Below are 15,704 nucleotides of genomic sequence, written 5' to 3' on the forward strand. Positions count from 1 at the left end.
CTTCCCTCCCTCCATAACTTCCCTGTCTTCAGCGACCACAATTCTACTCTCTTTCAGGAGCTGTAGCTTCCACACATGAATGATAGCGGGAGGGATATGTCTTACTGTCTGGGCTTATCTCACTTATAATAATGAGCTCCATTTATATCCACGTTGCTACATGGGAGGATTTCATTGTTTCTTAGGCTGAATAAGATTCTGTTGTGTTTTGTATCCATCCTCCTACCAATGGAATTTTTTTTTTCGCTATTCATCCCCTGATGGATGTCCTGGCAGATTCCACATCTTGGGTGTTGTTAACAGTGCTGCAATAATCAGAGCTGTGCATGGATCTCAGCACAGATTCATTTATGTTGCATCTATATGCAACATTGTTTAGCATTCTCTGTCAACATCCCTCTCCACCTTCTGTAAATTAAGTTAAAATTACCTACACATCACCTCATTTGCTTCTCACAAGGTCCTTATGTATTGGGTACCATTATCGTCACATTTACAGTTAAAGAAATGGAGTTTCCGAGTGCTTTACTATGTTCATGCAATCGTAACTAATACAATTACTGGGCTGACATTTTTGAACTCAGCAAGTTGCTTTAAGCTCTGAGATCCAAAGAGCTACACATGGATCTTCACTTAATAAGCATAATCACATCTTGGGATAGATACTACCAAAGAAAGTATCCTACAGAAGAAATTATAAGGAGAATCTTCTTTTTAAATTTATTTACATGTTCAGTTCACACAAAATTAATTGCATATATTTATGGTTGACTGTGTGATACGTTGCTACCTGTGTAAATGTTTAATGACCAAATTGGGGTAATTATCACACCCATGTCCTTGAACATTTATCATTACTATCAACAGGAAAATTCAAACTCCTGTTTTATAACTACTTTGAAATAAACAAAAAATATGGGTAGCCCAAGGCCCACTTCTGTACTGTGGAACACTAGAATTTAATTCTCCTATCTGTGTTTGTGTACCCATCAATTAACCCATGTATGTCCTCCCTTCCTTGCTCACCTTCCCATCCTCGGGTTACCACTGTTGTGCTCTCAGCCTTTGAGCCTCCCCTCTCGCTCGCTCTTGGTCTTTCCTCTTGCCACCCTAGTTCTTGTTAGCCCTGGATATCTGAAATGGGCAGCTACCTCAGGGCCTTTGCACAGTCTGTACCTCCTGCCAGACAATCTTCCCTGACGACTTGCTCTTTGTGGCACTTGCTCTTTCTTCCTTCAGATTTTGTTAAAATCTTATTTGTCACTTTCTTTGCTGGTCTTGCCAGAAGTCGGATTTTTAAAAAAGCATCTTTATCATCCACTGTCTTGTTTCTTACCTTCTTTCCTCTTCTTCCAAGCATCTGTCTTACCTGGCATTTTGTATAATTTTGCAAGTTTGCTTTTAATTTTTCTCCATCTTTATATTGTAGGGACATTTGTTTTTCTGCACGGTTCCTACATTTTCTAGATTATTCCTAGAACATAGTAAATACTCAACTTTTGTTCTTCAAATGCATTAGGAGTCTCTCACTATAATTGTAGAGTACTGAACTGGAGGAAATGCTGAGAAATGTGGGAAAAATTTTCTTAAAAAAGTGTAGGATGATGTTTCAAAAGGAGACCAGATTCAGATAAAATATAAAAACGATGTCTTTACTATAAATAGAAATGAGAGCAAAATAGAAATTAAATAGTAATGCATCTCTCTCTCTCTCTCTCTCTCTCTCTCTCTCTCTTCTGCTAATTGTCACAGCCACCACATGAAATCAAGGAATAGCACACAGATTTCAGAATTCATTCTTCTAGGATTTTCAGAGGACCCAGAACTGCAGCCCCTCATCTTTGGGCTGTTCCTGTCCATGTACCTGGTCACTGTGCTGGGGAACCTGCTCATCATCCTGGCCAGCATCTCAGACTCCAACCTGCACACACCCATGTACTTCTTTCTCTCCAACCTGTCCTTTGTGGACATCTGCTTCACCTCCACCACCATCCCCAAGATGCTGGTGAACATCCAGACACAGAGCAAGGCCATTACCTATGCAGGCTGCATCACCCAGATGTACTTTTTCATACACTTTGCAGGGCTGGACATCTTTCTTCTGACTGTGATGGCCTATGACCGGTATGTGGCCATCTGTCACCCACTGCACTACACAGTCATCATGGACCATGGGCTCTGTGTGTTGCTGGTTCTAATGTGCTGGACCTTGAGTTTCCAAAATTCCCTGTTACAAAGCTTAATGGCGTTGCGACTGTCCTTCTGCACAAATGTGGAAATCCCCCACTTCTTTTGTGAACTTAACCAGGTGGTCCACCGTGCTTGTTCTGACACTTTTCTTAATGACATAGTGATATATTTTTCATCTTTACTTCTGGCTTTCTGTACCTTCACTGGCATCCTTTACTCTTACTCTAAGATAGTGTCCTCCATCCGTGCAATCTCTTCAGCTCAGGGCAAGTACAAAGCCTTCTCAACCTGTGTGTCTCACCTCTCTGTGGTCTCCTTATTTTATGGCACAAGCCTGGGTGTGTACCTCAGTTCTGCTGTGACCCCAAACTCATACTCTACTGCAACAGCCTCTGTGATGTACACTGTAGTCACCCCCATGCTGAACCCCTTCATCTACAGTCTGAGGAACAAGGACATTAAGAGTGCTCTGAGAAGACACTTGGGAGGGCAACTATAGACAGTAATTTTCCTTCTTTGCCTGGTGAGTCCACTTAACATGGTGTGCTCCAGTTCCATCAAAGTGGTGCTGAATGACAGGACTTCATTCTTTTTTTTTTGGCTGAATTATAGTTGACCTTGTGCTTGTACTACATATATTTTTCTGCTCTTCAGCCAATGGACACCTTGGTTGATTTCTCATGTTGACTATTGCAAATAGGGCAGTCAACATGTATATGCAGGTTGATCATAGTTTTTCTTTTTCTAACACTTTTTTATTTTGTTAGTGGAATTTATACAACAAAGCAGAAATATTATAATGTGCTTTCTGTTTGTGTCTCAACTCGTAGTTGTCTCCCTGTTTCACTGTGCAAGTCAAAGGGTTTCTTGGTTCTAGAACCTTGAAGTGCCTTGAAGTGCTGCAGCCTTGATGGGGTTCACCATCATCACCCCCTAAGGGAGGCTCCTCAGCCACAATCTGTGGAATAAAGACATAAATCTGGCCCAAAATTATTCTTTGGAAAGAACGCCTTTTTCAGGATGAAAAAGTGATTCTGATGGCTAAGCCCAAAGCTTCAAAGTCAGAAATGGTGATTCTCTGTCAGGTGGTGGGAGGAGAGCCTATCTTTCCCTTTATATCCCACAGTTTCCTTCTCTATCTTCATTAATATTCTGCTCTCTCTGATTCTCACACGTTTCTTCCCTTGGCCACCCTCATGCTTTCCTGCAGTTATTTCTTGTGTTGCATCAGAAAATACATGAAAATTCCTGTTTTGTTTAATATGATATTTTGTGCACCCTTATTACATCCTGTGCATGACAAAGTGTTTGGAGTATGTAAGGCAGCCAGTTCTCACAGAGTGACAGGGAATGTGACAATGAGTGGGTCACCATGGAACTGAGCTAAGGAGTTACAAATATATTTCCTGATTAGCCATGATGGCCCTGGGAGGAGACCCAGCAGAGCAGCATCTGGAGGAATAAACTCCCATGATGGGCTGATGGGTGGGTGGATGGGTGGATGGATGGATGGATGGGGGAGGAGGAGTGAGTAGAGGGGAAGACATGTAAAAAAGCAAAAGTATCAGAAAGTTTCTTGCAGATGTGTGGTGAGTTAGTGGGGCTGCTCTAGGCACAATTCGGTCACCTCAGTGTACCTGTGAAAATTTTAATAATAAAGTGTTGCGAAAAGAACACCTGTTGTCTTGGTTGGGAGCAGATCCTGGAGAATGTATGTTTGGAGCTGTCTCTGGATAATCAGGTGCTACCACCCACACACACTTAAGTGACAAACTTGACCAATAGCTGTGGACAGTGTTGACCACTGTGGGAATGAGGATGTCCAGAGCCCAACCTGGAGGTGAGGTGTGCACGTCTTCATGGGCTCTGTGTCTAAGCACTGCAAGCTTCTCACTGTTGGTGGGTAGATCAGGGATGGGTAGATCATTGCTGTCACAGAAGCAGAGTGTGGCATAGAGACCCTGATTTGCTGACAGGGAAGGGGGAAGGAGACAGAGGGGGGTTGGAAAATGTTATTATATAATCTTTTTATTCATGTATGTTAATTATACAGAATGGTGGGCTTCATTGTGCATTGGTATATACATTAAAACAGACTTTATTACTGCTCTATGTGACATTTTTTCCATTTTTTGATGGTGGTGGGGGGTGGGGTTGATCTCTTTTTTGACAAGTCTAATGGGTATGCTTCATTCCTGGCTCTAGTCTTCTTTCAAAATGCAAAGAACTCCCCTGACCATATTCCATAAGAATCCGTGCAGACCATGATGATGGTGTACTTTTAGGATGGCTTTTTTCGTAAGATTTATCCCTGAAGACAGCAATCATACACACATTTATCTCGTTTTCTCTATTCACCAGAATGATATCCACACGTCATCCACACAGATATCCAGGGACTTCACCTGATATGTTGGTCCTTACATTCTCATGGTATTGTGTAAATATATGTGCACTATGTATAGAAAATATAGCAAAGAAGCTTAGGAAACAAAATGATGGCAAGAAAATAAAGCCAATTTAATACAGTGCTTTTGACATTCATTGGCAGATGAATAAATACAATGTAGTATATATTACACAATGAAATACCACACAGCTCTCATTGTTTCATTTACAACACAAGTGACATTGGAGCATGCCATGCTAAGAGAAGTATGACAGGCACATTCTGTTAGATGCCCATGAAATAAGAAAAACATTATCTTAAACCATTTTCCTTGGGGATAGATCATTATGCAGCAATGGCTTACTGATACAGTGATTGATACAAACAGATCAGAGGTCATTCAGAATAATCTGTTGTTTCTTATTTTTGGCATCTGTTCTAATATTTTATGGCATTATTCCTAATGACCTGGATATTCATATTCATTTCAGATTACTGTATTAAAAAAAAGAATATGATTTATATTACCATTAAGCATTTAGGAGTGATTGAAACCATATTTTAAAATTTTCATTTATTTTTTTATTATTGAATTACAATTGTAAATAAAAGAGAGGTTTTTTATGCCATATCTGCACATGCACATAACAATTTTTTTAAAGCAAGAGAAAGAGAGAGAGAATTTTTAAATATTTATTTATTTATTTTAGTTTTCATTGGACAAACATCTTTATTTTTTTTTATTTTTATGTGGTGCTGAGGATCAAACCCAGCGCCCCGCGCATGCCAGGTGAGCGCATTACCGCTTGAGCCAACTCCCCAGCCCCCATAACAAAATTTGATTAATCTTATTCCCCAATACCTTCCTTTCCCTCCAGAGCAGGTTTTCCCCCCTAGAAGTACCCTGTAGGACCAAAGCAGAAGTCTCCATCACCAGAGCCATAACTGGGTCTCTTAGTCAATGTCTTGCATGAGTCATCCTTTGACAATGAGGTTTTAAGAGAATTTAGGAGATTAAAGAGAAACTGATTACAGTGATGCTCCTGTCACTCACTTGCACACTAATGAGTGTGGCAAAGTGTTTAAAGGGGGAGATAGTTTGTTAATGGCAATGGAGGGAATCATATTAGTTTGCAGTACTGGAGAGTTTTAAGCAGAAACATTAGATGAAATAATATAGAAAATTCACCAGGTCTTTCTGCCAAGTGGAACCCCATGGTGTGGACAACAAGTGTCCATACTTTGGTGACTAGATGTGTGCATGGACCCAGCATGGCACAGCTGCAGCCATCTGGAGTCTTAGCCACCACAATTACCCCAAAGTAACCCATGGTGGTGTTTCCTGCAGAGTTTCCAGAAAATTCTAGCAGACCAAGCCATCATCCTGGTGTGTGCAGCTGTACACCTGGACCTGGCTCTAGGGATGGCCCTGACTTGATATAAGCTTAAGGTAAACCAGGTACATTCTGGCTCAGATGAAGTCAATTGTCCTAACCCACATATATATGCTCTTCCTTCTGACCCAAACTGCAGGTATCCACAGAAGAATTAAGGTACACACCAAAGCTCATGAAATAAAATAAGGAGACCACAGAGAGGTGAGATGCACAGGAGGAGAGGGCTTTGTATTTGCCCTGAGCTGATGGTCCAGGACCAGGCTTCTGTCAGTAAGACCCAATAAACTGTACTCTGCTCTCTGGGTCCATCTGCCTTATTTTCTTAAGCCCCCCCCCCAGTAGGTTGGGGCTGGTTCTCATACACCAGGCCTATTTGCTCCAGAAGCATGTACATCACCAAAAAGAAATCTTCAAGAGTAATTCAAGTATGGTTGAACATTTTAATCCACAGGATTCTTGGTCATATCTGACTCTAAGTCAACCAACACATTAAAATTGGACTCTGTCCATTATAGTTCTAACATGTATTAGATTCATAATTTTGGCCTTACTACACTATGCAGGGTAAACAGGATGCACTGAGGACCATGCTGGAGAGAAACAAGACCATCATGGGGAAAACAAATACCCGTGACAGCTGGGAAACATACTCGTATTTTAAGGTCTGTGTTACCAGAGAGAGTGGTTAAGGAGAGATGAGCAAGGAATCAGGAATACAGGTGTCAAAAAATTTACTTTCAGATTGTCTCCTGCTATAAAGTTATACAAACGACCTCAGCTGCCTAATGTAGTTCATACCACATTAGTGCAAATAATAATCACATTGGACAGTGGGAAACTCAAAATATTTTCAAAAAGTGGTAAAAACTTTGAGAAAGTAGCAAAAATGACAACATGAAAAAATACCATTGAATATTGGAAACAGCAGAAACTTTAATAAAAGGAGTTGTTTAAATTATATAAAGTCATGAAAGTTAAAGAAACTTGACACTCAAAGAAAAATCTGGGAGCAACAAGTTGTACTTCCATGATCTGACCTCTGAGTCACTATCTCAGAGGAGGACAGTCCTGCAAGCAGGGAGAGTTCTGGAAAACCACCATTACCGTTTTCCTCAGGGGTATCTTCTTGGAGTGCTCTTGATGTCCTTATTCCTCAGACTATAGATGTAGGGGTTCAGCATGGGGGTGACCACGCTGTACATCACCGAGGCTATTGCACTTGAGTGTGAATTATGGTCACAGCAGAATTAAAGTACACACTGAAGCTCATTAAATAAAATAAAGAGACCACAGAGAGGTGAGACACACAGGTGGAGAGGGTTTTGTACTTGCCCTGAGTTGAAGAGATTGAACTTATGGAGGAAACTATCTTAGAATAAGAGTAAAGGATGCCAGGGAGCTGGCCATTGCCCAGCAGTCAGATGTAAAGTACATCACCATGTCATTAGGGAAAGTATCAGAACAGGCAAGTTGGACCACCTGATTAAGTTCACAGAAAAAGTGGGGGATTTCCAAGTCTGTGCAGAAGGACAGCTGCAACACCATTAAGCTTTGTAACAGGGCATGCAGGACACTCAGGATCCAGGACACCACAACCAACAACATGCAGAGCTGGGGGTTCATGATGACTGTGTAGTGCAGGGGGTGACAGATGGGCCACAAAGTGGTCATAGGCCATCACGGCCAGGTGGAAGTTTTCCAAACTGGCAAAGACTATGAAAAAGTGCATCTGCATGATGCAGCCTTCAAAACTTATGACCTTGCTCTGTGTCTGCATGTTCACCAGCATCTTTGGGACAGTGGTGAAGGTGATACAGATGTCAGAAAAAGACAGGTTGCTGAGGAAGAAGTATATGGGTGTGTGCAGTTGGGAGACTGAGGTGATGACCAAGATAATAAGCAGGTTTCCACACACAGTTATCAGCTACATGGAGAGGGAAAGCCCAAAGGGGAAGGGTTGCCATCCAGGTTGCTCTGAAAATCCCAGAAGATGGAATTCTGAAATGTGTGTACTATTCCCTTGTTCCACGTGGTCCATCTGACTGGGGGGGGGGAGAGAGAGAGAGAGAGAAACACATAGAGAGGGAGAGACAACAACAACAATAATCAGACATGCATGACTAACTTTTCAGAAATGATCTCATTTATGTTACAGGCAAGAAACTATTTTTGTGTTTCCTATGTGAATCTTTTTCCCTTTATGAAACACCCCAATATTTATGATTTCCCATTCTCAGCTTTTCCCAAGAGATCATGTATTCTACAATAACAAATTTCTTTATGCCTTTACAGAATCAAATTCAGTATAAACCCAGTTCCTGGGGCTGTGTAGACAATGTGCAAGCAATGCAGAAAAAAGACATGCATCCCTAAAATCTTTTTTTGTTTGTTTCAACACCTTTATTTCTCTGCAGGAGGTGACATTCTCTTTCTGTTTTTCAAGTGCCATTTTTTCAGCCTTCCTTTGGTTTGAGGGGTATATTTTAGTTTGGTTTTGAATCCAGTGAAGACTATGATTGAAATAAAAATGAAAAATAATGTCATGCTTTTCAGATTCTGTTTATAAAAATCTTGTACATTAGAAGTTTTTGACTTTCTAGAGTTTTCTGAGTCATTCAGTGTTTAGAATTTTAGTTTCTGGTGACATTTGAATAACATGCAGTATAACCTAAAATCTTATGATGTAGAAATATTTAAGAAAAAACTTAAATTGTATAACACTTTAGATGACAGAAGATGTTCTGGGCTCTGGATGATGAATCTCCATTAGGAATACAAAAGATATTCCATGATTTTTTATTCCATAATTTATATTATGGCCTAATAAACCTAGAACAAGTGGAAAATACTGTAAATTGAAAAAGCCTTGACTGCCTTAACCTCATGAACATCCCAGCTGGGCAACACAGTAACTGTAGCCTCAGTGCAGTTCTGAGCCCTTGCAAGCCCTTGCAATGTAGAATTGGCAGGGCACATGCTGTCTGTTCTCAGCATCATGAGGGTATCATACAGCCTAACACCAGCCTGGAAAAGAACCTAAGTTTGAAATTCAATGTACATTTTCTTCAGAATGCACATTGCTTTATACCATTTTAAAGTCGAGGAATAACAGGTAGAACCATCAAATCCGGGGAGAGTCTGTATACTGTGCCCAGGTACACCTACTCTGAAACCTGCTCTCAACGCTAAAGGTACACACACCCACCCAACACACACAGCCCTGTACACGCAGCATGATGTAATAACACAAAGCTCTTCTCACTCCCAGCCACACCATAAGAAAGAAATGGATTTGAGCTACTGATATCAAATTAACTTGCCTGAAAGAATGTAGAATTGGTCATCAGAGACTCAGGCTGTCAATTTTTCATCACAGGTTACATTTTGGTTCCCTTTTTCTGTGGTGTTTATCTGCCCTGTGTTAAAAGAAACAATAAAAAAATATGCTGAATGAACAGAGGGGGGTGGTAAGTGGACCTGGAAGAGACAGAGCTAATAAACTCAGGAGGTCCCCAGGAGACTGTAAGGAAGAAACAGTTTCCATTTTTCTGGTGGCATTCCAAGTCCCATTCTTTCCTCTTGATGCCCCCCCAAAACAAGAGATCAAAACCACATTAGCCAAGAGAACAGAGTAAGGATAGCATCAGAGTGTTGAAAAGCACATATATCAAATGTCTAAATAGAAGAAACTGTTACCTAGAGAGTAAATCAACAACTCACCAAAGGAAACACACCAAGAACCACAAATGCTCTTTGTCCTGTTTTGTGAGACAGAATGGCCTTTCATGTGCTCACCCCCATTGATTTCCCCACTGGTCTTCACAGGACTGGATGGCAGGTGAGGAGGGCCTCTGTCTCATTTTCCTCAGGCAGCTCTTTTCTTGGGTCTTAGACTTTCTTTTTAATAGTTCTAAAATTTACCACTGATGCATCATGTTTGTTGATATTTGGGGTACAATGTGACATGTCAATATACATCCACACTGTGTAACCATCAGGTCAGAGTCATGTGTGTATACAGCACCTTGAACCTTCATGGTTTCTTCATGTGGGGACATTCACAAAGCCTCTCCACCAGCTGCTTTGAAACCCACAAGTATTGTCCACCACAGTTACCACGACATGGGAAGTTACTGCTCCAGGCTGTACCCATGGGCCCTCCTCTCTCTACACCATGTCTTCCCAGCCTCTGGCAACCACTGTTCAGCTCTCTGACGCACCAGATGGGCTCACCCTGGTCCTGTTCTGGACTTAGTCCAACATTTGAAGGCCCCCCCTACTCTACAAAATTGTGCTCCTGTGATGAGTACAACCTTTCACACACATGACACTCTCCATATGGTATATCTCTGAGGACACAATGGCACATACATTTACTTAGCTATACTCTGTGCCATTGTAATGCAAGGGACAAATGAGCAGGGACATTCATCTTCTATTTTATCCTTTATGTTTTCGCCTTTATGTTTATTATATGTGGATACATGTGCATTATTTAGAAAAGTTTATAGAATGGGAGAAGTTTTTTAATGTTTTTGATAGTATATTATAGTTACACATCATAATAGGGTTCATTTTAAAGGAAGAAGTTTTAAAATAAAAATAATTTCAAGGCGATAGAGCCAGGTTGAATACATTAGTGTCAAAACAACTGTAACAAACAAAATGAAAGAAGTATTAAACAAAGTGAAAAATATAAAATAGCAATAATTTAATTACATTGGTACATCCTTAAGTATGTGTATCTGTGTGTGTGTGTGTGTGTGTATATATATTCATACACATTCATATACCTATATAATATTCTAGAATAATATATTACTAGAATTATTTGTTGAGCAAATCAGGGATTATGTTTCAGCATATATGCAAATTTAGTAAATGACAAGATTATATTTGAATATAGTTGGAAGAGCCTGAAAAAGTAAATAAAAGCTGGTGTAAGTGGCTATGTTTTATTCAGTTTTTTTCAATGACCAAAGGAATGTAGGAGAAAAATTTTAAGGAGAAAATGTTTATTTGGTGACTCACGGTTTCATAGGTTTCACCCCAAAGATGACTAGCTCCAATATTTGGGACTTGTTGTGAGGCAGAATGTTGTGGCAAAAGAGTATGGTGGAGGAAAGCAGGCTAGGACATGAGGATCAGGAAGCAGAGAGTGCTCCACTCAACAAGGACAAAATATGAACCCTAAAGGCAAGCCCCCAGGGTCCCACCTCCTGCAGCCATACCCCACCTGCCTACAGTCACCACTCAGTTAATCTCCATCAGGGGATTAATTCACTGATTGGATTGAGGATCTCAAAACACCAATCATTTCACCTCTATACTTTCTTTCATTGTTCCACAAATGAACTTTGGGGTTATCTAAACATAACACTGTGTATCTGGAGGAAAATTAAGATGGTCCCCTAGCTCCATATCTTAGCAAAAAATCAGAGGAATTAAAGAACTTGGTGTAAATGTAACCAATACATTTCAGATGAACATCCAGGAAGAATATATATACAAAATCTATGGGTAGGAGATTTATCTTAAGTAAAGCAAGAAACTTAGAAGTATGAAGACAGACACATTTATCTGAATAAAATTTTAAAGTTTTTATGGCCAAAATACCTGAAAATCAATTAAGAAATAATAATCTGCAATGCTTATTTGGAATGTTTACTGTAAATAATAGACTAGAATATAAATAGACTGAAATGGTGATTGGACATATATTTACAGAAAACCAGTAATGCTGGAAGGAAACCACTGTAAATCTCAAGCACACCCATTTACATGGGAAAAACATAAAGAGCTATCAAATTGATGGGGTTGGAAGTTTTAAACAGGTGGGAAAAGGGATGCTCTAATTTTTCTGGAAATGGGAAGAATTATGGTACCTGGAAAAATATCTAAATGCAGATTTCAATTCCAAAAGTGCAGGTGATCCCAATCCAGCTTTCTGAGTCAAGGGACCATTGACTTCCCAGGCTTCATTGCTGTGCTGTCCTCTGCCTGGTGGGATGTTAGCAAGTCACCCCTCCTGGTGTCTCAGTCAAGGCCATCTCCAGCCATTTCCCAGTGTCCCCCAGAGTACCAAAATAAACCAAGTCCAGAACCACAGTTTTAAATAACCAACCCCCAAATACCTTTGTAAAAATCATTGTAGATTGATTATATTATAGTGGTTTAATGAAGAATGATATCATAGACCATCAGACGTGTAAATGTTAAGCCATATCATAAAATATTTTTCAGTCAGTTAAATAATTAGACTTTGTACTTACTTGGACAGACTCTCTAGGGTGCTGTTGAATGTGAGGTAATGAAGGAAACAGGACAGAACTAGATGAGATATTTGATAAAACCAAATTTTTCAATGTTCATGCCTTCACACATATCTTGCTTCAGTTCATGTTAATGTTCTGTCAAATTTTGTTTACTATCATTCTTTTAAATTTTTTATTAATTTTTAATTGAAACAATTATGTGTATTTGTGGGGCACAATGTGAAGTTTTGATGCATGTATACATGATACAAAATCTCAATGTAGTTAATTATCAATTTCATTTCTTCACCAATGCATTATTTTATGTGATGAGAACATGAAACATCTATTTTATTATTATCATACACACATACTAATTGTCTAAATTAATGGGATTCACTGTGATATTTCCACCCATGCAAACATTGTGCACTGATCATGTCCATCCATTCCTCTACCTGCTCCCACCCTTCCCAGGTGCCTAGCAATCCCTCTTCTACTTGCCAGTCATCTTCGTTTTTCTTGTTTCTATCTATGAAAGCGCAGATGCATTACCTGTGAAAGACCAAACAAGGCCTGTCATTGGAGAAAATGCCCGGTTATTGAAGAAGAGCTCTGCATATTAATAGAGCCAGGGGTGTTTTGACAGTTATGACAGTTTAATGGTTAAAGGTTTTGACAGTTAGCATGGGGTGCTTTCTGATTGGTGGGTAAGGATCATGTGAGCCAGCAGGGCTAGTCTGATTGGTGGGTAAGGATCATGTGAGCCAGCAGGGCTAGTCTGATTGGGGGTAAGGATCATGTGAGCCAGCAGGGCTCACCATTGGATGGCTCTTTTCGGGGGATGGGGAAGTTAGTCTTTGGAACGGGGGACTCCCAAGAACCTGTCTTTCTGTTTCTGACTTTTCTCCAGTTCTATTCATTCTGCTGCAAATGGCAGGATTTCCTTCTTTATGTCTCAAAACACTCCGTTGTGTGGATACGCCATATTCTCTTTATGCATTCATCTATTGATGGGCACAAAACTCACCCCACGTTACAAGCCTATTTCAGGAATTTTAACATATACAATATTTTTTTGTAAACTGCAGTCACCCTGCAGAGCAGTAGGTCACTAAAACTTATTCCTCCAGTCTGACTGAAACTTTGTATTTTTGTTCAACATCTGCTTCTCCCATCTTCTAATTTTAAAGAATTGCTCTACTGGGTGGCAATGGTAGGCAGGTGGGGCAGAGCTGGAATAAGTGCATCTCTGGGGGTGTGTCCTTGGGGATTATGTATTGTGCCCTTGTCAACTATCATCCTCTCTCTCTACTTCCTGTCTACAATGAGGAGAGAGGCTTCCTCTACCAATAACTCCTGCCATTCATCATTGAAGGGCACCTAGGTTGGTTCCAGAGCTTGGTTCCATAGCTTGCCTATTGTGAATTTAGCTGTAATATGCTGATTTTAAGTCATTTGGGTATATGCTGAGGAGTGGGATAACTGGGTCAAATGGTGGTTCCATTCCAAGTTCACTAAGGAATCTCCATATTGCTTTCCAGAGTGAGTGTACCCATTTGCAGTCCCACCAGCATTTATGAGTGAACCTTTTCCTCTACATCCTCACAAAACATTTATTGTTAATTGTGATAATTGCCATTCTAACTGGAGTGAGATGAAATCTAAGTGTAGTTTTAATTTGCATTCTCTAATTGCTAGAGATAGATCCAGAACACTTTTAAGGCTCAGGATAATGAGGGCTTTTTTGGCTTCCTTCCAAAAAGTTATTTCAGAGCATTCTTGATGTCCTTATTCTTCAGACTATAGATGAAGGGGTTCAGCATAGGGGTGACCACAGTGTACATCACCGAGGCTGCTGCAATAGAGTGTGAGTTTGGGGTCACAGCAGTGCTGAGGTACACACCTAGGCTTGTGCCATAAAATAAGGAGACCACAGAGAGGTGAGACGCACAGGTGGAGAATGCTCTGTACTTGCCCTGAGCTGAAGACATTGCACGAATGGAGGACACTGAAAGAACGAACAAGGCTTGTCATCAGAGCAAATGCCCATTTATTGAGGAACAGCTCTGCATATTTATAGAGCCAGGGGTGGTTTGACAGTTGGCCTGGGGTGCTTTTTGATTGGAGGGTAAGGATCAGGTGAGCCAGCAGGGCTAGTCTGATTGGTGAGTAGGATCAGATGAGCCAGCAGGGCTCTGATTGGTGGATAAGGATCATGTGAGCCATCAGGGCTCTAATTGGTGGGTAAGGAACATGTGAGCCAGCAGGGCTCACAATTGGACAACTCTTCTTGGGTGATGGGGAAGTTAGTCTTTGGAGCTCGAGCGACTCCCAACAGACACGATCTTGGAGTATGAGTAAAGCATGCCAATGAGGGGGCCAAAAACCAGCAGCAGAGCTGTGATGTATATCACCAGGTCATTAAGAATGGTGTCAGAGCAGGCAAGGTGGACCACCTGATTAAGCTCACAGAAAAAGTGGGGGATTTCCAAATCTGTGCAGAAGGACAGTCGCAACACCATTAAACTTTGTAATAAGGAATTCATGTCACTCATGATCCAGGATGCCAGCACCATCAATCCACAGAGCCTGGGGTTCATGATGACCATGTAGTGCAGGGGGTGACAGATGGCCACATACCAGTCATTGGCTATCACAGTCAGAAGGAAGTTGTCCATCACTACAAATAATGTAAAAAAAAATAAATCTGTGTGATGTAGCCTTCGTAGATAATGTCCTTGCTCTGTGCCTGGATGTTCACCAACATATTTGGGATGGTGATGGAGGTTAAGCAGATGTCCACAAAGGACAGGTTGGAGTGGAAGAAGTACATGGGCGTGTGCAGGTGGGAGTCTGAGATGACAGCCAGGATGATGAGCAGGTTCCTCAGCACAGTGACCAGGTACATGGACAGGTAAAGGCCAAAGATGAGGGGCTGCAGTTCTGGGTCCTCTGAAAATCCCAGAAGAAGAAACTTTGTAATTTGTGTGTCATTTTCTGAAATTTGCCTGTCATATTGTGGTTTCATGTGCTGTAAAGAGAAAACAAACATGACTAATATTTGTATCAGCTCCCCTTTTAGATGTTCCTGGTGTCAACTGGTGATTAGGAATTGGAGTCCCTCTATATCTTTTCCTCAATATGTTGTCTATGCCACAGTTTTAATGATTAATTTTTCATGCTCTTGAGGAGTGCAAATTGAGTTCCTAACATGTTCCTGGCACTGTCCAGGCAATGAACACAGAGTCCTGAAAGAGCAAAATACCTATAATCAGAACAGAATCACACAAGCCAATTTGAAAACTAGATCTAGACTAATATTTTAAATGTTTTCACCATAAATGAATTACACATGCTTGAGAAGATAGACTTGAACATTATAAATGTATTTACATATTAAAACATCATGTGGCAATCCATAAATACATTTATGTGTGTGTGTGTGTGTATACAAAAATGACCCAGAGTGTT

The 15,704-nt window shown here is 40.6% G+C and overlaps 1 protein-coding gene and 2 pseudogenes across 1 annotated transcript; 1 reads left to right on the top strand and 2 right to left on the bottom strand.

Moving 5' to 3' along the window:
- The first annotated feature begins 1,759 nt into the window (after positions 1 to 1,759).
- LOC107145581 (olfactory receptor 7A10-like) lies at positions 1,760 to 2,689 on the top strand. The gene has a single exon (XM_015489602.1). The coding sequence runs from the start codon at positions 1,760 to 1,762 to the stop codon at positions 2,687 to 2,689; it is 930 nt and encodes a 309-aa protein (XP_015345088.1).
- A 4,399-nt stretch (positions 2,690 to 7,088) lies between these two features.
- On the bottom strand, positions 7,089 to 7,940 carry LOC107145010 (annotated as a pseudogene).
- Positions 7,941 to 13,996: 6,056 nt separating this feature from the next.
- On the bottom strand, positions 13,997 to 15,222 carry LOC107145011 (annotated as a pseudogene).
- Positions 15,223 to 15,704: the final 482 nt, after the last annotated feature.

The sequence above is a fragment of the Marmota marmota genome, unplaced genomic scaffold (assembly GCF_001458135.2).
Source record: "Marmota marmota marmota unplaced genomic scaffold, marMar, whole genome shotgun sequence".
Classification (NCBI taxonomy): domain Eukaryota; kingdom Metazoa; phylum Chordata; class Mammalia; order Rodentia; family Sciuridae; genus Marmota; species Marmota marmota.

Coding starts and splice junctions, on each gene's coding strand:
- LOC107145581 (XM_015489602.1), top strand. CDS start 1,760: ATGAAATCAAGGAATAGCACACAGATTTCAGAATTCATTCTTCTAGGA.